This window comes from Hyperolius riggenbachi, chromosome 3 (genome assembly GCF_040937935.1).
Source record: "Hyperolius riggenbachi isolate aHypRig1 chromosome 3, aHypRig1.pri, whole genome shotgun sequence".
Classification (NCBI taxonomy): Eukaryota; Metazoa; Chordata; class Amphibia; order Anura; family Hyperoliidae; genus Hyperolius; species Hyperolius riggenbachi.
Window position 1 is genome coordinate 89995652 of NC_090648.1, and position 22709 is coordinate 90018360.

The window sequence follows — 22709 nt, forward strand, 5'->3', positions numbered from 1 at the left end:
ATGAGAGGCAATCCTTTATAATAGCGTCCCTATCCCTGTGCCCTCCTTTGTCCCTGTGATCGTGCATTTGGGGTGGGGCGCATGCGTGGCATGTGGCTGTAGGCATGCTCCAGGCAGCAGACGGGCGCACCCATGTGCATGTGCGTGGGTCAGGGCCATGTGCAGCAAACATCGATTGGCCCAGTGCCCATTATTTAATGGCCGGCCTTCTTAATAGTGTTTCCATAAAACGCAAATAAATCAATAAATAAATGATGCACCATCTCTAAAACATTGAGTAGCTGACATGGGGATTGATTCACTAAACCGTGCTATGACAAATAGCACGCCTTATCAGAGGTAGCTCGCCTTAACAGAGATAGCATGCCTTATCAAAGTTAACACACCTTATCAGAGTAGCAAAGTGAGCGCTACAAACGTATGCCTGCTAATTGGCAATGGCATTCGTCCTGCCCTGAGCCCCTGCTGGTTTGTAGCACTCGCTATACTACTCTGATAAGGCGTGTTATCTTTGATAAGGCGTGCTATCTCTGATAAGGCATGCTATCTCTGATAAGACATGCTATTTGTCATAGCACGGTTTAGTGAATCAACCACATGATATGAAAACTTGTCGAAGAAGAGGTATATAAAAATTCTAGATAATAAATAGTGTGCAACCTTGTTAAAAGTGAATAAAGAAGGATAAGTACAGTGAGTATTGCACAATAATAAGTAAAATGGATGCTGCAAGGGAAAAGGGAAGATACACAAAGTGAGTACACTGTGCCCAAAGGAGGAGACTCACCACAGATGGATCAAGTGGGGGAGAAGGAAACCAGAGGGTTCCTCCTCAGGTCTCTCGATGCGTACGTATGGTTGAACCGCCGGTGAGCTGAATGACGGCTATGGCTGTAGCAACTCAAAGAGAGATGTAATTCGGGGTTTGGTGATCACCAGATCCCCGTATTACTTTTGCGCACACTGTGCTATGATTCGGCGCTCTCTCCCCCCTTGATCCATCTGTGATGAGTCTCCTTCTGGGACAGTTTACTTAGTTTGTGCTTCTTTCTTTTTACCTTGTGCAAGAGTTCAGTTCCACTTTAAATATTGATATACAGTAATTGGAGAGGGGTGTACTCATTATTTTTAACCAATTTTTTGTTGATTAAATTGTGTGTGGTTAGAACATTCAATAAAATGATTGCATTATAGTCTTTGGGGCCATACCCATTTTTTTTTTTTTACAAAGCTATTCCCATTTTTTGGACACTATTTTTCATTTTTGTAATTTAACATTTTTGGATGGTGCTCGTATTATCTTCTAATGATTGATTTCCTCTGTTATTATGTCATCTGTATGTGCCCCACCTCTCTGTGTCTGCCACATTCAGAGCCAAGCCATTGCTCCTCCATTGCCACAGCATGCTTTGTACATTGTCTGAGGGATATCACTCCACCACCTGGTGCCAACCTCAGGCAGCAACTCCAATCATGGGAGTAATATGGCTCAAATTAAAGGACAACTGTAACCTTGTAAAACAAAAAAGTTTGATACTCATCTAAGAGGAGAGAAGACTCTGGATCCCTTAGAGCCTTCCCATTCCTCTCTATGTCCCCTCATTTCACCGTTGGACCTCTGTTCAAACCTCCCACCCACTGCGTCTTGGAAGTCCTCAGGTTTCCGAGTACTTCCAAAGGCAAGCGCAGCACAGACAACCGTTGGGACAGGAGGACAGGCCAGGAAGTCGGGTGGGCGTGTGCGTGGGGGCAGACAATTTCTGTCGTTTGTGCAAAATAGAACATAATTGATTCTCCCTTGATCCAATAAAATGATTAATTTGAATGGTCCATTGAACAGGAAAATTGAGTAATGTATGGGCACCTTTAGGTTGTATGTTTTACTCAGGATGAAGTATGTGCTTTTTACACACATCGCTGTTTTTGCTTTCCACAGGAAACACACAGAATGATTACATTGATGACTGTGATGATGATGATGACTATGAAAACTCTTGCCCCTTCAGTATAGCCCCTGCTGTGCCCTCCAGGGCAGAGAGAAGAAAGAAGGATGCTGTCAATCATGATCTGGCATTTAAATGTAATATGTGCATAAAGCTTAGATTCTGGGAAGGATGGGTAAAAAGGATTTATTTATAAAGACAAAAAAGCAACATACGTGTGAAGCTACACTCAGTGATAAATATTTATTTAGCAAGTTGCATGTTATCAATTGGGCATAACCAAATTGTATTGTAGGAAAAGTTTGCATTCATATATTTTGGTCTGCAGTACAATATATATATATATATATATATATATATATATATATATACTGTATATATAAAAAATCAGATGTGTGTGTATGTGTCACAATCACTAAAAAATGCCTTAAGCAATTTCAATGAAACTCGGTATACAGATCCCTTACTACCTGGGAAGATATGTTCTGGGGGATCTCACGTCCCCCCTGCACACCTGAGTGGAACCACAACAGCCAATCATATTTCACCAATTCACCTCAATAGGGAAATTTAGAATGCTGCCATCCTCACGATAATAAAGCCAGAGAGAGTCCCCAAACTTGGCACAGTTGGTCACTTTGTGACTGAGGTTAAAATTCAGGAAAAGTGGGCACAGCATAAAATCACGATTTCAACCATTCATTTTAAATTGGAAACTGCAAACTGCAGACATTTTTAGCCTGTTAATCGCAGGGGTCTTAAACTTGGCACAGTTAGTCACTGGATTAGTGGGATTAATATTCAGGAAAGTGGGTGGGGCCTAAAACAGCCAATCAAACTACACCTATTTATTTTCAAGAGAAATATTTAAACTGCTGCCATTCTAAACTGTTAATGACAGAGGCCTCAAACTTGCTACAGTTGGTCACTGGGTGACTGGGGTTCAACTTCAGAAAATAGAGTGGAACCACAAACAGCCAATCAGATTTGTTTGATTGACTGATTTCAATTGGAAAAGTTAAACTACTTCCATTCTCACATCATTGACGCCAAGGGCCCCAAAGTTCACAAACATGGTAATTGTTTACAATACATACCCAAGCAACACTGGGTCTGTGTGTGTGGGTGTGTGTGTGTGTGTGTGTGTGTGTCAGTGTTGCCAACCTTTCACGTTATTTTTTACTGACAAATACCTAAAAATGTACTGACAAAAGATGTTTTTACTGACAAAAGCGCCAAAAAATGGGCGTGGCCACGCAATAGAATGTGGGCGTGGTCATGTCTGGGGCAAATATACATTTGACACAATGTAATCAGAGGCAAAGGGTCACTGCCTCATCCATCCTCCACCCCCTTACCTAATGTGTCCCCCACTACCCACTAGATTGTAAGCTCGCAAGGGCAGGGTCCTCCTCCTAATGTTTACTGTTTTTGTCACAATATTTGTGCTGCTTGGAACTCTGCTTTACAATTTGTTAGTATATCTATGTTCCCCTTGTCGTCTTATTGTGCTTTGTAAAGCGCTGCGGAATATGTTGGTGCTATATAAATAAAAAATAATAATAATACATGATTTTAGTATTGCTGTAAAAGGTCTGCCAGGGAAGTTTGAGCTCTGCCATAGCGTTTCCCCCCCTTCCCCCAAAATATATGTAATCTTACAGCATTTCACCAAAAATCCACGTAATTTGGCAGAGGTTCTTCCAAAATACAGATAATATGGCAGTGGTTCCCAAAAAATAGATGTAATCTGGCGGCAGCGATTCCCCCAACATACACATAATCTGGCAGCAGTTCCCCAAAATACATTTAATCTGACAGCAGTGGTTCCCCAAAAATAGGTAGCCCCAGGTCTATAGGTGTCCCCAGAATAGGTGGCCAGGGGTATAGATGTCCCCAGAACAGGTATCCAGGGGTAGAGATGTACCCAGAACAGGTAGCCAGGGGTATATGTAGGCAGGGGTACAGGGCCGGTTTTAGACTGGCACGTATGAGGGGGGAGTCAAATGGGTAGGGGGCAACATGTTCGAGGAAATTTGCGGCGCCACGGCGACGAAAGTGGGCATGGCAAGTAAATGCACATAATGAGAGACAGCGTTTCCCCACTAAATGCACATAAGAGACAGCGTTTCACCAGTAAATGCACGTAATGACAGACTGCCTTTCACCAGTAAATGCACGTAATGAGAGACAGTTTTTCACCAGTAAATGCACATAATAAGAGACAGCTTTTAACCAGTAAATGCACATAAGAGACAGCTTTTCACCAGTAAATGCACATAATAAGAGACAGCTTTTCACCAGTAAATGCACATAATGGCAAACAGCCAGTGTCCTCAGTATATGTAGCCAGCAGATATATGTGCCCAGTATATGTAGCCAGAGGTATATGTCCCCAGTATATGTAGCCAGGGGTATATGTGCCCAGTATATGTAGGCAGGGGTATATGTCCCCAGTATATGTAGCCAGAGGTATATGTCCCCATTATATGTAGCCAGAGTTATATGTGCCCAGTATATGTAGCCAGGGGTATATGTGCCCAGTATATGTTCCCAGTATATGTAGGCAGGGGTATATGTGCCCAGTATATGTAGCCAGAGGTATATGTGCCCAGTATATGTAGCCAGGGGTATATGTGCCCAGTATATGTAGTCAGGGGTATATGTGACCAGTATATGTAGCCAGAGGTATATGTGCCCAGTATATGTAGGGAGGTGTATATGTCCCCAGTATATGTAGGCAGGTATATGTCCCCAGTATATGTAGCCAGGGGTATATGTGCCCAATATATGTAGTCAGGGGTATATGTGCCCAGTATATGTAGCCAGAGGTATATGTGCCCAGTATATGTAGGCAGGTGTATATGTCCCCAGTATATGTAGGCAGGTATATGTCCCCAGTATATGTAGTCAGGGTTATATGTGCCCAGTATATGTGCCCACAATAGGTAGCCAGGTGACCCCCCCAGCAGGAAGACAGCAGCGCAGTGGAGGGAGAGCTGTGGCATCAGCGGTCGAGAATCAGAATCAGATTTATTTCGCCAAGTGCGGCGGAAGCAACACTCGGAATTATTTATGGTACACACAGGCGTAGGGCTTAGTGCAAAAAATTACAGGTTAACAACAGTGAATACAGTGAACATAACTAACATTGTGCAAAAGGTGCATAAAAACACAGACAGAATAAAAACAGAACATAACATGCATATCATGCAGAAGGGGGGCAATCTCCCCCCCCCCTTCCCTCACCTTAGTGCTCTCCCTCCCTCGCTATCCCCTCCTGAAGTAGTGCTGACTGAGTGGCTGGCAGCGAGCGGAACTTACCTGCTGCGTCTCATCGCAGGCGCCGGATGATTTGCCGCTACTCTGGTCTGGTCCAGAGTCCAGACCAGAGCAGCAGAACTTCTGGCGCTTGGAGCGAGACGGAAGGTAAGTCCCGCCCACTGCCAGCCACTCAGTCCTGCTGATCTCATTGACCAAATTAGTGGCTGAATCACAGACCTGAAACAAGCATGCAGCTAATCCAGTCTGACTTGAGTCAGAGCACCTGATCTGCATGCTTGTTGCGGGGCTGTGGCTAAAAGTATTAGAGACACAGGATCAGCAGGAGAGTCAGGCAACTGGTATTATTTTAAGAGGAAAAATCCATATCCTTCTCAGTTTAGGTTCCCTTTAAGTAACTCTTCAGGACCCCTTATAAGAAGAACCACAATTATTAGAAGTTATCTGCAGTGTCTTGCAAGAGCATACCAAATCCTACAACATTCTAGCAATTCTTTCATTTTAACTACTTTATTGATATCGCCTCATAATTATTCTGTTTTACATTATAGGTATGGATAAACCAGTACCAGTGAAAGAACCAGCACCTATTTGGACAACAAGCCAAAGGGGTAATTATGAATGTTCTATTTTCTACAGATTAGCCAGTGTTGGATTATGTTATCTCAAAGGACCACTATTATGAAAAATTGTAAAATTTAAGAAACATACATATCATATGTACATTTCTCCCAGAGTAACATGCACTAGAAATCACATTTTCCTACATTGCCTACAGTAGGTAGGAAAAACAGATGGGACAGATTTTGGGCCAGTCCATATTCTCAAGCGGGATTCTCAGTATTACCTTTATTCTTTACAAAAGCACTTCCTGGAAAGGATCTATACAAAGATGCCAGCCAGCTTCCCTGCTCATTTGTACACTATTTTGGCAGTTAAAATGAGAAACTGAACTTTGAAACACCCATGAGAAGATGGGCTAGTCCAAAACCTGACAGATCTGTCAGACTACTGACTGTAAGTGACAGTGACATTGGTAAAAATAATTTATAGTTTGTTTTAACCACTTTCCCCACCACTACAGTATATCTACGTCAGCTGTGGCACCCTCCAAGCCACAGCCACGTAGATATACTGACCTGTTTGCAGCCCTGCTGTGCACGATCGGGTGCGCTTCAGAGCGCACCCTCCGGCACTGTCAGCTGCAATACTAATTGGTGGAAGGGAACATGTTCCCTTTTGGCCAATTAGTCCACCCCCCTCCCATGAATGATCGCTGCAGTAGTGAACTGCAGCGATCCTTCATCTGTCCCCCTCGGCGCACAAATAGTAAAAAAAAATCATCCAGCAAGCAGTCTCACTCACCTACCTTGTTCCTGCTACGTCATGAAGCCGGGACCCGGGTTTCCGGCAATATGCGGCTGACTGCAGAGCGGTGATCAGAGGATCGGGCTTCAGGATAGTCGCAGGACCGAGGTAAGGTGAGGGAGGCTGCTTGCTGTTGGATCTTTTTTAGGATTTCTGCACGGAGGGAGCTGCCTCATGGGGGGGGGGGGGCATCTGGCTATCGATCCTGGGGGGTGGGGTAGGATAAATAAAAAGGGGGTTACATATTTGTTGGGGGGCATCTAATTAACTAAGGTGAGGGGGGATTTACTAATTTGGTGCATCTGGGCAACTGGGGGGGGGGGGGCAGTAATCATATACTGGGGGCACATTTGGCTATAATGGGGGGCAGCACTAATCCTGGGGGTACATCTGGCCATAATGGGATTAATCCTGATCCGGGGACACATCTGGTTATAAAGAGGGGCACTATTCTGGGGGGTGCGTCTGTCAATCTATTCTGGGGCTGGCAAACGCAGGGGACACTTGTGGCTATGCTGGAGGGGCTGATATTGGGGACACATCTGGCTATACTGGGGGAGGCGGTGATACTGGGGACACATCTGGATAGCTATACTGGGGCGATTTTAACTGGCGGCACAGTTTTTATATCAATCGCACTTTTTATTTCCAAACAGGAATTGGTCAAAATTGAGAAACAATGCATTTTTTAAAAATGTTCATACCAAATACCCCCCAATGAAAGCTTAGTTTGTCTTGAAAAAAACGATATATAGATAATTTAAGTGGCACGAGTACAGATGAAGTTATTGCTGATTAAAAAGGGACACCGCTAAAGCGTCAAAACTGCTCTGGTCAATAAGGGGAAAACAAGGTCTGGATGCGAAGTGGTTAAGAGAAATGTACATTTAGAAATGTGTATTTTAAATTTTACATTTTTCACAATTGTTTCCTTTAACCAAATACCCACAGTAGATGATCAGGTAAAGATTAGGAGGCTTGTAGAGTCTGTGCCAAATAAACACTCCTTTTTTCTACAGTAATGTCCTATAACAACATGGCATGCGTCTAGTTAAAAATGGCGCCGGCAAAAAAATGGCGCCCCCTTCTGCCCGATATATGTTTAAAACGAGGTTAAAATAGTGCAGACCTTTTGAACGAAATGTATCTTTTTAAAACTTTTTTTTTTGTCCTGCCTGAACGATATTTATCGTTTTAACCCTTGCTTTGCGGCCGTTTGGAAAATATCTGCCCGCCGGCTTTAATGTTTAATAGCAAAGCCCCCTTAAAAGCTAAAAACACCAAATTTGCAGGGAATGTTAAGAAGAAAATTGTGAACAAGAGGAAACATTTTTTTTTCAAAAAGACCTTACAGTTTTTGAGAAAATCGATTTTGAATATTCTTCTTCTGACCGTGGGAAAATTAAACGCCCGCCGACTTTAGCGGTTAATAGCAAAGCCCCTTTAAATGCCAGAAACACCAAATGTGTAGGGAATGTTAAGAAGAATAGTGGGAACACGAAGAAAAAAAATTGTTCGAAAAGACCTTATAGTTTTTGAGAAAATCGATTTTAAATCTTAAAAGAGGAAAGGTATCTATTTAAATCGCGTACTGACATTTCCGTGGAAACTTTTTCCGCCGACTTTAGCAGTTAATAGCAAAGTCCCCTTAAATCCTAGCAACACCAAATTTGCAGGATATGTTAAAAAGATACTGGGAAACAATATTTAAAAAAAAAATTGAAAAATTTAATTTTTTTTTTAAATTAACATTTGTGGGTTATGTTCAGAGTGTGGGAAATTTTTTGAAAAAAATGACGTGGGGTCCCCCCTCCCGAGCCTCTGTAACCCCTTGTCTCCCATGCAGGCTGGGATAGCCAGAATGCGGAGCCCCGGCCGACTGGGGCTTCGTACCCTGAGCTATACCAGCCCGCATGGTCCATGGTATGGGGGGGCTTTGGGGGGGAGGGGCGGCCAAGCCTTCCCCTCCCCCCCCGGAGCCCTTGTCCAATCCATGGACAAGGGGCTCTTCCCCACCTCCGGTGCCCCAGGAGGAGGTGGGGGCGACGACTCCCTGGGGGGGTTCATGGTGGCATCTGGGAGTCCCCTTTAAGAAGTGGACCCCCATATGCCCACCCCCCTCCCAGGAGAAATGAGTATAGGGCTACTTTGTACCCCTTACCCATTTCCACAAAGGGTTAAATGAAATAAAAACACAGCAACGAGAAAAGTCCTTTAATGTTCTAAATTAACCAGAAATACTTACCTGTACCTTTAAGAAAAACATCCCACGTCAATTAGGTCCCACGACAGTATCCTCTATCTTGCGACCTTCTGTTACATGTTGATTGAAGATCTCCGCCGCCCCGACGCCACACACACCGCCTCCGCCGCACTGCTCTTAGCTATACTTAGCATAGCTAAGAGCAAAAAGCATCTTTAAATTTTAGCTCCAATGGTCCCCATTGGTTCCTTAACAGACCAATGGGGATCAGGAGGATCCCCATTGGTTGATAAGGAACCAATGGGGAGCCTTGGAGCCAAAATTTAAAGATGCTTTTTGTTCTCAGCTATACTTAGTATAGCTGAGAGTTGCGTCTATGCATCTATATAGACGCATTAGCGCTAGCTGCCGCTGCCCTCCCTGCCTCCCCCCACCTGTCACCCTCACCCTTGCTGGCACCCATGGGTGCATTGGTTGCCAGCATGGGTGAGGGTGACAGGTGGGGGGAGGCAGGGAGGGCAGCGGCAGCTAGCGCTAATGCGTCTATATAGACGCAACTCTCAGCTATACTAAGTATAGCTAAGAGCAGTGCGGCGGAGGCGGCGTGTGTGGCGTTGGGGCGGCGGTGATCTTCAATAAACATGTAACAGAAGGTCGCAAGATAGAGGATACTGTCGTGGGACCTAATTGACGTGGGATTTTTTTCTTAAAGGTACAGGTAAGTATTTCTGGTTAATTTAGAACATTAAAGGACTTTTCTCGTTGTTGTGTTTTTATTTCATTTAACCCTTTGTGGAAATGGGTAAGGGGTACAAAGTAGCCCTATACTCATTTCTCCTGGGAGGGGGGTGGGCATCTGGGGGTCCCCTTCTTAAAGGGGACTCCCAGATGCCTCCTTGAACCCCCCCAGGCAGTCGTCGCCCCCACCTCCTCCTGGGGCACCGGAGGTGGGGAAGAGCCCCTTGTCCATGGATTGGACAAGGGCTCCGGGGGGGAGGGGAAGGCTTGGCCGCCCCTCCCCCCAAAGCCCCCCCCCATACCATGGACCATGCGGGCTGGTATAGCTCAGGGTGCGAAGCCCCAGTCGGCCGGGGCTCCGCATTCTGGCTATCCCAGCCTGCATGGGAGACAAGGGGTTACAGAGGCTCGGGAGGGGGGACCCCACGTCATTTTTTTCAAAAAATTTCCCACACTATGAACATAACCCACAAATTTTAATTAAAAAAAAAATAAATACAATTTTTCAATTTTTTTTTAAATATTGTTTCCCAGTATCTTTTTAACATATCCTGCAAATTTGGTGTTGCTAGGATTTAAGGGGACTTTGCTATTAACTGCTAAAGTCGGTGGAAAAAGTTTCCACGGAAATGTCAGTACGCGATTTAAATAGATACATTTCCTCTTTGAAGATTTAAAATCGATTTTCTCAAAAACTATAAGGTCTTTTTGAACATTTTTTTTTCTTCGTGTTCCCACTATTCTTCTTAAAGGAAAACTTAAGTCAAATAAAAAAAATGACATTTACTCACCTGGGGCATCCCTCAGCACCCCGAAGCTGGATGGTGCCCTCGCAGCCCCGCTCCGATCGTCCTGTCCCCGCCGGCGGCTACTTCCGGTTCGGCGACAGCTGCCGACAGGCTGGGAAGGCGGCTGATTTTCCGCGTTCCCAGCCGCTGCTATCACCCTCTATGCTGCTATAGCGTATATATAGACGCTATAGCAGCATAGAGGGTGATAGCAGCGGCTGGGAACGCGGAAAATCAGCCGCGTTCCCAGCCTGTCGGCGGCTGTCGCCGAACCGGAAGTAGCCGCCGGCGGGGACAGGACGATCGGAGCGGGGCTGCGAGGGCACCATCCAGCTTCGGGGTGCTGAGGGATGCCCCAGGTGAGTAAATGTCATTTTTTTTTTTTGACTTAAGTTTTCCTTTAACATTCCCTACACATTTGGTGTTTCTGGCATTTAAAGGGGCTTTGCTATTAACCGCTAAAGTCGGCGGGCGTTTAATTTTCCCACGGTCAGAAGAAGAATATTCAAAATCGATTTTCTCAAAAACTATAAGGTCTTTTTGAAAAAAAAATTTCCTCTTGTTCACAACTTTCTTCTTAACATTTCCTGCAAATTTGGTGTTTTTAGCTTTTAAAGGGGCTTTGCTATTAAACATTAAAGCCGGCGGGCAGATATTTTCCAAACGGCAGCAAAGCAAGGGTTAAAACGATAAATATAGTTTGGGAGCAATACAAATATAAACGATAAATATCGTTTTTAAAGCCGGCGCCATTTTTTAGCTGTCAAAAACGAAAAATAACTAGCGATAGTGGTTCTCTATGGGGCGCCGTTTTTTAACTACGATAACTGGCGCCATTTTTAACGGACCCGACATTGCATAGACTATATCAGTGTCCTGGACCTGGAAGTTTGTCTTCCCATCTACAATTCTCTGGTAGTAGAGATAGAGGGCAGCTTCTACTGAAGCAAAGGAATCTATGTCCAGAGTTCCCTTAGCACCTGTGTATGGATGGGGAAGGGCTTGTGACACCCTAACAAATTTATAAAGCATTACAGGCCACACCCCTCTCTGTATACAGATACCTGGGCAGAGCTGGACAGAGATTTGTCAACAGAATAAGTGTTCAGATCACAACTTTATTTGGGTGGTTGTATTGGGCTTCTCTCTGGTACTGACTGCAATTTATGCCTACATTCAGCACATGTGAACTGATAACTGAACTCCAACTGGTAACATGCACTTAACAATCCCCAACTACAAGTGCAGCCAATAAGCACCTCCCTATTCTCTCACAAAAATCGCATGCAGGAGCATAATTTTTTTCCTGCTTCCAGATGCTGCATCACAGCAGAACACTCTCTGCTGGCATTTGCTGGCTCCCAATTGCGTGGGGTTTGGGGACCAATGCTATCATTTTTGCAGGGGGGACTCTATTAAGTCTAGTTACCCCTCTGAAGTTCAGTTATATGATACACATCATTCATTATTGTATGTGTTAGCCTCTGAGGAAGCATATCTACGCGAAACAGCTGTCAGGCTCTCTCCACCCCCACTGCATACCACTGTCTGTACCCACAATAAAGGTACTGTATTGTCTGATTCAGTGCTGCTTTTTGTGCTTTTTCACTAGTGATTGGATGTATGCAGTGCTGGGCCGAAATTACGCATTAGCGTAATTACGCATCGTAATTCACTACAAATGCACCGTAAGCGTTACGTGTAAGGTTACGGTATTACGCATAATTAATTACGCGTAGATCGCAGGGTTACGTTTTACGCGTAACAAATTACGCGTAAGACAGTAAACTCCCATTGAAATTACACAGTCTGCCGTAATCGCGTAATATTACGCTCCCGTATAATATAAAAAAGCCGCCGACTTTAGGGTTAATAGCAAAGCCCCCTTAAGTGCTAAGAGCCTCAAATTTGGAGAATATATTAAGGAGATCAGAAGGAATAAGAGGAAATTTTTTTTTTTCAAAAAGACCTTATAGTTTTTGAGAAAATCGATGTTAAAGTTTCAAAGGAAAAATATATACATTTAAAAACCCGCCGACTTTAACGGTTAATAGCAAAGCCTGCTTAAAATTTAGGAACACCAAATTCACAGGGTATATTAAGGGGATCAGTGGAAATAAGAGGAAAAAATTTTTTTCAAAAAGACCTTATAGTTTTTGAGAAAATCGATTTTTAAGTTTCAAGGGCGAAAATGTCTTTTAAATGCGGAAAATGTCAGTTTTTTTTGCACAGGTAACAATAGTGTTTTATTTTCATAGATTCCCCCAAGTGGGAAGAGTTTTACTTACTTCGTTCTGAGTGTGGGAAATATAAAAAAAAAACGACGTGGGGTCCCCCCTCCCAGACCTCTTTAACCCCTTGTCCCCCATGCAGACTGGGATAGCCAGAATGCGGAGCACCGGCCGCGTGGGGCTCCGCACCCTGACTATACCAGCCCGCATGGTCCATGGATTGGGAGGTCTCGGAAGGGGAGGGGCAGCCAAGCTTTCCCCTCCCCCTCCGAGCCCTTGTCCAATCCAAGGACAAGGGGCTCTTCTCCACCTCCGATGGGCGGTGGAGGTGGAGGCCGCGATTTCCTGGGGAGGGGTTCATGGTGGCATCTGGGAGTCCCCTTTAAAAAGGGGTCCCCCAGATGCCCACCCCCCTCCCAGGAGAAATGAGTATAGAGGTACTTGTAGTACCCCTTACCCATTTCCTTTAAGAGTTAAAAGTAAATAAACACACAAACACATAGAAAAAGTATTTTAATTGAACAAAAAACATAACCACGAAAAAAGTCCTTTAATATTCTTAATTAACCATTAATACTTACCTGTCCCTTTAAAAGCCAGTTCCCACGCAATATCCTCGGAAATATACTAATCAGTTACAATGTAACAAAGTTATTACAATGTAACAACTTTGTTACTTTGTAACACCACCGCACCCGACGTCACTCGCCGCTCACCCGCCGGCCGCCGCATACACTCTAAGTCCCCGCCGGCTCCCGCCGTCCACTCCGCCCACACCTGTCACCCATATACATGCTGGCACCCATGGGTGCCAGCATGTATATAGGTGACATGTGGGAGAGGCGGGGAGGGCAGCGGAGCCGGCGGGGACTTAGCGTCCCTTCACCCGACAGAGCTCTGAGCTATATTAGCTCAGAGCTCTCCAAAGCATCTTTGTATTTGGGCTCCAAGGAGCCCCATTGGTCCTTAGCAGACCAATGGGGTTCCTTCAAATCAGAAGGAACCCCATTGGTCTGCTAAGGACCAATGGGGCTCCTTGGAGCCCAAATACAAAGATGCTTAGAGAGCTCTGAGCTATAGCTCAGAGCTCTGTCGGGTCCTGCAGCGCAGACGCGGTGGCGGCGGCGGCGGTGAGTGACGTCGGGTGCGGTGGTGTTACAATGTAACAAAGTTGTTACATTGAATAACTTTGTTACATTGTAACTGATTAGTATATTTCCGAGGATATTGCGTGGGAACTGGCTTTTAAAGGGACAGGTAAGTATTAATGGTTAATTAAGAATATTAAAGGACTTTTTTCGTGGTTATGTTTTTTGTTCAATTAAAATACTTTTTCTATGTGTTTGTGTGTTTATTTACTTTTAACTCTTAAAGGAAATGGGTAAGGGGTACTACAAGTACCTCTATACTCATTTCTCCTGGGAGGGGGGTGGGCATCTGGGGGACCCCTTTTTAAAGGGGACTCCCAGATGCCACCATGAACCCCTCCCCAGGAAATCGCGGCCTCCACCTCCACCGCCCATCGGAGGTGGAGAAGAGCCCCTTGTCCTTGGATTGGACAAGGGCTCGGAGGGGGAGGGGAAAGCTTGGCTGCCCCTCCCCTTCCGAGACCCCCCAATCCATGGACCATGCGGGCTGGTATAGTCAGGGTGCGGAGCCCCACGCGGCCGGTGCTCCGCATTCTGGCTATCCCAGTCTGCATGGGGGACAAGGGGTTAAAGAGGTCTGGGAGGGGGGACCCCACGTCGTTTTTTTTTTATATTTCCCACACTCAGAACGAAGTAAGTAAAACTCTTCCCACTTGGGGGAATCTATGAAAATAAAACACTATTGTTACCTGTGCAAAAAAAACTGACATTTTCCGCATTTAAAAGACATTTTCGCCCTTGAAACTTAAACATCGATTTTCTCAAAAACTATAAGGTCTTTTTGAAAAAAATTTTTTTCCTCTTATTCCCACTGATCCCCTTAATATACCCTGTGAATTTGGTGTTCCTAAATTTTAAGCAGGCTTTGCTATTAACCGTTAAAGTCGGCGGGTTTTTAAATGTATATATTTTTCCTTTGAAACTTTAACATCGATTTTCTCAAAAACTATAAGGTCTTTTTGAAAAAAATTTTTTTCCTCTTATTCCTTCTGATCTCCTTAATATATTCTCCAAATTTGAGGCTCTTAGCACTTAAGGGGGCTTTGCTATTAACCCTTAAAGTCGGCGGCTACCTAACATTGATCCATGCGTCAACTTTTCCGCTTGGCATCATGACCTTACGCATTAATTGCTAGCAGGATTTTACGCGTAAGCCTATAACGTAATAACCTGCACTACGGTATACTTACGCGTAATTGCGTAAGTGCTATGCGTAATTATGGACAAGTACCGAAATTTACTGTCTATGCCGTAAGCGTAATTTCGTAATGCGTAATAGCGTAAAATTACGCGTAATGATCCGTAAGCGTAGCTTTCTCCATTACGACCAGCACTGGATGTATGCCTAAGCAAGCACCTTTCAGTAGTACCAGTGGTATGGAGCCTCACCGCCAGCTGTATCTAGTGCCAGTGTCTGTTACTCCACTGAACTTTTCATGCATTATAGTGTCAGTTATGCATTCAAAATTTTGATAAGTGTTTTTGTTTCCATGTTGTTTAGAAATAACTGAAGATGGCAAAAAAATCCAGCCACCACGCATAGGTGGGTATATTATAAGGGCAAAGCCAGGAACAGGAATTGCCTCCAGTTAGGCTGTATTTGAAGCAGGCTGGAACTTGGTAGAGCAAGCAGGTTGATACAACTGACTTCTCCTGATGCAGGCATTAGAAGTGTAAGCAGAGGTGGAATCTGGCTGATGCATATATAAAGATGAAAGTTTCAGATATTTCTGCTGTGGTATAAATATTTAAACTGGTGGCAGCATTACTTAAAGGATACCTGAAGTGACATGTGACATGATGAGATAGACATGTGTATGTACAGTGCCTAGCACACAAATAACTATGCTGTGCTCCTTTTTTTCTTTCTTTGTCTGAAAGAGTTAAATATCAGGTATGTAAGTGGCTGACTCTGTCCTGACTCAGACAGGAAGTGACTACAGTGTGACCCTCACTGATAAGAAATTCCCCTTGTTATCTCTTTCTTGCTCTCAGAACCCATTTTCTCTTCGGAAAGTGTTTTATATTTGGAATTTCTTATCAGTGAGGGTCACACTGTAGTCACTTCCTGTCTGAGTCAGGACTGAGTCAGCCGCTGTGTGTGTTTGTATGTTTTAAAACATGAATGTTTTATCAGGAGAAAGTAGTCCTATTGCTTCACTGCTGTCACTGTGCATGGGGAAAACACATTCAAGTGTGCACTAGCCAATTTATGAATATTGGTACTCAGTTTACCTGTGCAGAAAGAAAGTGGGGGAGGCCCATCCAACGTTTCCCAGGGGGGCAAAGGTTTTCTAGCTATGCCCCTGGTTCACTGTAGAGTGGGGCCGAACCTCCGATTTTAGGTTCGCGAACCGGGTTCGCGAACTTCCGCGTAAGGTTCGGTTCGCGTAGAAGTTCGCGAACCGCCATAGACTTCAATGGGGATGCGAACTTTGAAAAAAAAAAATTATGCTGGCCACAAAAGTGATGGAAAAGATGTTTCAAGGGGTCTAACACCTGGAGGGGGGCATGGCGGAGTGGGATACACGCCAAAAGTCCCCGGCAAAAATCTGGATTTGACGCAAAGCAGCGTTTTAAGGGCAGAAATCACATTGAATGCTAAATGACAGGCCTAAAGGGCTTTAAAACATCTTGCATGTGTATACATCAATTAGGTAGTGTAATTAAGGTACTGCTTCACACTGGCACACCAAACTCACCGTGAAACGCACCGCAAACAGCTGTTTGTGTAGTGACGGCCGTGCTGGACTGGTGCGCACCATGGCGAGAACAGGTATGCAGTGGCGGGTTCACTGAACAGAACAGGTACGCAGCGGCGGGTTCACTGAACAGAGTAGGTATGCAGTGGCGGGTTCACTGAACAGAACAGGTATATAGTGGCGGGTTCACAGAACAGGTATGCAGTGGCAGGTTCACTGAACAGGTATGCAGTGGTGGGTTCACTGAACAGGTATGCAGTGGTGGATTCACAGAACAGGTATGCAGTGGTGGGTTCACTGAACAGGTATGCAGTGGTGGGTTCACAGAACAGGTATGCAGTGGCAGGTTCACTGAACAGGTATGCAGTGGTGGGTTCACAGAACAGGTATGCAGTGGTGGGTTCACAGAACAGGTATGCAGTGGTGAGTTCACTGAACAGGTATGCAATGGTGGGTTCACTGAACAGGTATGCAGTGGTGGGTTCACAGTACAAGTATGCAGTGGTGGGTTCACTGAACAGGTATGCAGTGGTGGGTTCACTGAACAGGTATGCAGTGGTGGGTTCACAGAACAGGTATGCAGTGGTGGGTTCACAGAACAGGTATGCAGTGGTGGGTTCACAGAACAGGTATGCAGTGGCTGGTTCACTGAACAGGTATGCAGTGGCGGGTTCACTGAACAGGTATGCAGTGGTGGGTTCACAGTACAGGTATGCAGTGGTGGGTTCACAGAACAGGTATGCAGTGGTGGGTTCACAGAACAGGTATGCAGTGGTGGGTTCACAGAACAGGTATGCAGTGGCAGGTTCACTGAACAGGTATGCAGTGGTGGGTTTACTGAACAGGTATGCAGTGGTGAGTTCACAGTACAGGTATGCAGTGGTGGGTTCACAGAACAGGTATGCAGTGGTGGGTTCACAGAACAGGTATGCAGTGGCAGGTTCACTGAACAGGTATGCAGGTACTGAACAGAACAGGTATGCAGCCAGGAACAATCTAAGCCTAACTTATCTTTCCCTATGAGAGACAGTCTGCAGCAGCTCGCCCTACTCTCACTAACGCAGGCACACGAGTGAGCGTAATGGCCGCCGCTGCCTGCCTTGTATTAGGGGGGGAGTGGCTCCAGGGGCTAGTGTAGCCTAATTGGCTACACTGGGCCTGCTGACTGTGATGTAGAGGGTCAAAGTTGACCCTCATGGTGCATTATGGGGCGAACCGAACTTCCGCAAAAGTTCGCCTGCGGGACGCGAACGCGAACCACTGAAGTTCGCATGGAACCGTTCGCAGGCGAACCGTTCGGCCCAACTCTAATTCACTGTATTGCATCAACTCAAGGGTGAGACTTTGGTCATTTTTTCTGTTTAGCCTCATTTGCTGCATATTTGTGTTGCTCTGGAATCCAAATATATTCAGAGGTATTACCTTCCTTCCTGCAGTTGATCTCATTGTGAAATCGGTATTGTGAAAACCCTTGAGAAGTGTTGTGACTATTTTTGCAGCCTGGCAGAATACAACTACTGAGAGCAGAGGGAGATAAACTACATGAAATATTGAAATTTTTCTAACTCTGGGACACTTAGGGCTTGATTCACAAAGCGGTGCTAACCTACTTAGCACGTCTAAAGTCTTTAGACGCGCTAACCAGGGTGCTAAGTAGGTTAGCACCGGATTTCTCAATCAGATCGCGCGCTAACTTTGCGCGCAAAGTTTTACGCACGCAAAGTTTTACGTGCGCTAAGTCCCATAGACTTTAATGGGCACTTCGCGCGGAGCACCCTGCGCGCGTAAAGTTTTATGCGCGAAAAGCTTGTTTAGACATGCTAAGGGGGTTTTCACAGGCGTGCTAACAGTTAGCACCGCTTTGTGAATCAAGCCCTTAGAGGCTGACACTGAGCAGAGGCAAAAAAACATTCAACCTTCAACATTCAATGTTTAAATATAAAATAAAACCATGGGATAGATAAGCAAAAAGTCATTTTAAGGAGTAGGAGCATAAATACAGTATACTGTTTATCTCATCAATGTATATTCACCTCAGGTTCACTTTAAGACTATGGATACACATGATTTGATTTGATGTACTTTATCCATCATGCCGTCCCTACTGGGATTTTAATTAAATCATTTTATTTGATTTTGCTCAAGGGGACACGTCCCATAATAAAGATTTCTTCATATGTGATATATGGTGATTTTTAAGCTTAAAATGGATGCCTGTCTTGAGTTTTGATGTTGGTATTATACATGGCAGCAGTTATTTTGATTTTCTTCCTCTTCCTTTTTTCATGAATTAAAATTCTGGTGCATGTTCATATAATAAATGGCTTCAGAATAAGAAATGTTAGAAGGAAATCCCTGCCTTGCAAGCTTACAAGCTAAAGGGTAATGGGTTGGAGACATAAAATAAGGACGCAAGGGTTAGCAGACAAGACAGTGAGCCTCCGATGTTACCCATAGCAAAGCCTTGTCCAAATAGTTGTGTTTTGAGATTGGAGGATCGGTTAGACTCCTGTACTGGAGATCAAGTAAGTAGTTTGGGGCCTTTCACAGCCTTGCCCCTCCCCCCCCCCCCCCATCACCTACTACACTATAGTAACACCTCTGGGTTTGAGATTGGAGAACACGTAGGATGTCCTTCAGCAACCTTCTTTCATACCATTTTGTTTAGCAACCTTCAGCAACCTTCTTTCATACCATTTTGTTTACTTTAACTCCCATCCCAAGGAATTTGCTGTCTCCATTTTATTTGCAGATTCAAAAAGTGTAACACCCGCAGTAATGGCGGATGCGAACACTCAGGGTGTTTCCGCAGCCGCTTTGCCTTCATGTTCAGGGACCTCGCCCGTGCCTCTGGCGTCTAGTATGCCTAGGACGGGTCTGTCGTTTGCACATAGAGTTGCCATATCGCGCGGGCGCGCGCGGAGACAGGACCTTTATGCAGGGAGGAGGCGCGTCAGCTGACCGGCCAGTCGGCTGACGTCAGAGGAGGCTCACGGCGCTCCGGATTGGTTGATTGTTGTGGGCGTGGCGGTGGGGTCTCCTCTGATTCATAAGCCTTCTCTGTTCACTCGCAACTTGTCTGTTGTTGCGAATACTATGTGCTAGCGCTCAGACCTTAGATAGTATCCGGTGTGCTTTGATCTGGGAGGAAACCAGGGATTTCACACAAGACTAGGATTGTATACTGTTAATGATATTCTGTGTATGACTCTTGCTATCCTCTGACTCTGCTCTTGCTTATCGTTCCTGTACTTCCGCCCGTCTGACTCTGTTGCTGAACCCTGCCTGATATCCTACTATTCTCTTGCCTGTCTGACCTCTCTACTCACCAGTGAGCCCTTGTCACTGGTGAGGTGCTCTACTGATAGTACCCACCAGCTCCTCTGGTGAGGTGAAGTCAAACTATCAGTTATTGTGTCCTGATAGTACCCACCAGCTCCTCTGGTGAGGTTTAGTCAAACTATCAGTTGCGGTGTTCTAATAGTACCCACCAGCTCCTCTGGTGAGGTTAAGCCAAACGAATCAGTTACTGTGTTCTAATAGTACCCTCCAGCTTCTCTGGTGAGGTTAGGTCTAACTACTCAGTTACACTGTTCTATAAGGACCCACCAGCTCCTCTAGTGAGGTTTAGCTACTGTTCTGTTACAGTTGCACCAAGCACTACTTACCTCGTTGCTTACCTGCTATACTTGTATTGTTGGTGATACTGCAGATCACCACATAATCAGGTATAACGTCTTTATTATTGGTGATTCTGCAGATCACACATAATCAGACATCTGTGTTGCTACACCAATCGTTACAAAAATATTTAACAGTGTTGAGCAAAGTGGTTTGTGTTATTTTAGTGTCTAATTAAGCACATCAATTAATACATTTGTGTAATAACCATGTAAATAAACATTCTTTGAACTTTTCTCCTAAGTTTTCTCCTAGGTGAATTTTCACATCTTATCAATAAAATGCCTTTTATGTCACCAGCAAGAAAGTAAATTTAACAGGTTTTTTTCCCCTACTTTTTGGTACTTTTTCAATTGCAAAGCGCTGAATAGTTATTTAAACAGGAAGTGAAAAATTATCTCCTAGGAGAAAACTTTGGAGAAAAAGTTAATTGCATCAGGACCTTAATGCGTTGCGTTGAGTTGCCTCACATTGCATTGCAGCATGCTATTTTGCAGATGCCAAAATGAAATGCAATGCAACTCAACACAACGCATTAAAATGCATAAAGTGTAAAAGGGCCCTCAAAGTGATTCATCAAACGTTTTTAGTCATTCCTTACATGTGACTTTAGTGACTGAGTTATGAGCTGCATACAGCAGGCATTCAGTGATAACGCACAGTGGAGCTCTGCCTTTATTTAACTCATGAATTAGCTCTCTTTATAGTTGAGGTAAATAATAAGTAAGTGAGCTAGTTAATGAGGTAAGCTCTAGGAATAAACCTTCAGGTTTTCAAACATCTAGCTTTACAAAATGATCCAAGAAATGGTCTGTGTTTTTCTTTTGCATTTTAGGTCTGGATTTTTCATCAGGAGCCGTCAATGCAGCCTTTGCAGATATCTCAGGTGAATTCGACCCCTAAGGGGGACTATTTATTAGACAAGTAAAACATTGGGGAGGGAGGGATGCACAGTGGAGCGCTACTGGCCAGGTCTGGGAATTTACCGGGCCAGACTGTGGGAGAATGGAGAGGATCAGGAGGAAGGCATTCGATCAGACAGCCTACAGGGGGAGGAGACTGTAAAGTAGTACCAGATGCACAATAACGCAATCACAGCGTATCCGCTTAGGGTATGCGTGGTCTGTTGCCTATCCATGCGAGTCATTCACATTACCTTTTTGTTGTGCATCTGGTCCGTGGCTGCCCCACCCGTTTGGTTAAACTGCCTCAGGTTCCACAACACTGCTTGGTCTGCTTGGTCCACTGCAGGGGAGAGCCACCAGTTTACAGAGCGGAGCCCCAAGCAAAAGCATGAGGCTCCCCATTTGATTGCAAAAGACCTATGGGAAGTCTCCCTCCATCAGGGAGGATTCTAACTGGTCCACCACTCAGTGAACCAATGAATTCTCCCGGGGGAAAAGAGGATTTCTATTGGTCTGTTGCATTCCATGCTTCTGCCAGGGCTCTGATCTGTATACTAGGGGTTCTCCCCTGCAATGGCTCAAGCAGCAGTGGCAGCAGCGGCAGTGGAACTTAATCCACAGAAGAGGGGTGATTTTTTTATTTTTTTTTTACCAAAACTTGTATGTAATTGTATGAATGTGTTATTCCTCTTTTAAAAAACGTGCTTATGTGTTTGTGTTTTTTATATACAGTACATGTAAAAAAGGCACCAGGCAAATTTGGGTGCCGGGTCAAGCCGCTAATAGAATATCAGCAATACTGCTGATATTTTACTAAGGCTTGTACCGCCTCCTTACATTAATCTTCCCCCTAGCTATGCATAAAACTAGCCCTACTATAAACCCTACTCCTAACACTCCATCCCTTCTCTAACAATGTTTGGGCTCTATCTATGTCTGGCACCCAAAGTATACACTGTATAGTGCGGAGAGGGAGCAGACATGGCACACTGCAGGAGGGAAGCTGAGGACAGTGACAGAGGACAGGCGCTGGCCCCCTCCCTGCACCCTAGCAGCTGGCTGTGACCACCATTAGTGGAGGAGACTAGGCGGCAAATCAGAGAGGAGAACAGAGGTGTTGGAGGAGAACACAAGAGGAATAGATGCTTCAGCCAATCAGGCTGAGTTAGCATGAACTGCAACTTCCCTTCTGCGTTCGTCGTACGAAATAAGAGCCTGGGGGCATGGAAAAAAGATAATCTATATATAACAGTTACTCTTTAAGGATGCCCCTATTTCTGATCTCAAAAGGTTGGGAGGTAACAAACATCTACCTGGTTCCTCAACAAAAACACCTTTAAAAAAAAGTTTTGCAGCTTTTCAAAAAAAAAAAAAAAAGAAGGTTTTACCAAGCAAAACACCACACAGAGCAACACACAGCTGTAGCGCTTGTGTGTGCTCTTTGATGCCGCCGCTGGATTGCGCAGACAGAAAAGCCAGACATGATTACCATAGAAACGGACAACAATAGGTGTCCGTTTCATTGCCAGCATAGCAAAGGGGGTCCTTGGCGGCTGGGCAGCGTAACTACACGCAGCCGCTCAGGATAACATCCCACACTGCACGGAGGAGGCTGCGACCATCACTTTACGTCGGCTGCTGTGCTCAGTAACTGCTCTTTAGAGCAGTTACAAGGTGGGAAAACCGAACTGAAATGGCCAGAGGGGTAGAATATAACGAC

The 22709-nt window shown here is 44.8% G+C and overlaps 1 protein-coding gene across 1 annotated transcript in view; it reads left to right on the forward strand.

Moving 5' to 3' along the window:
* The window catches only part of LOC137562182 (C-type lectin domain family 4 member G-like), a 78251-nt gene that overhangs the window by 21031 nt on the left and 34511 nt on the right, over positions 1–22709 (forward strand). Inside the window, exons 2-5 of the mRNA XM_068273512.1 lie at positions 1937–2080; positions 5777–5836; positions 15203–15244; positions 20920–20970. Of these exons, the coding sequence (XP_068129613.1) occupies positions 1937–2080; positions 5777–5836; positions 15203–15244; positions 20920–20970 (297 nt within the window). The remainder of the gene's footprint in view (positions 1–1936; positions 2081–5776; positions 5837–15202; positions 15245–20919; positions 20971–22709) is intronic.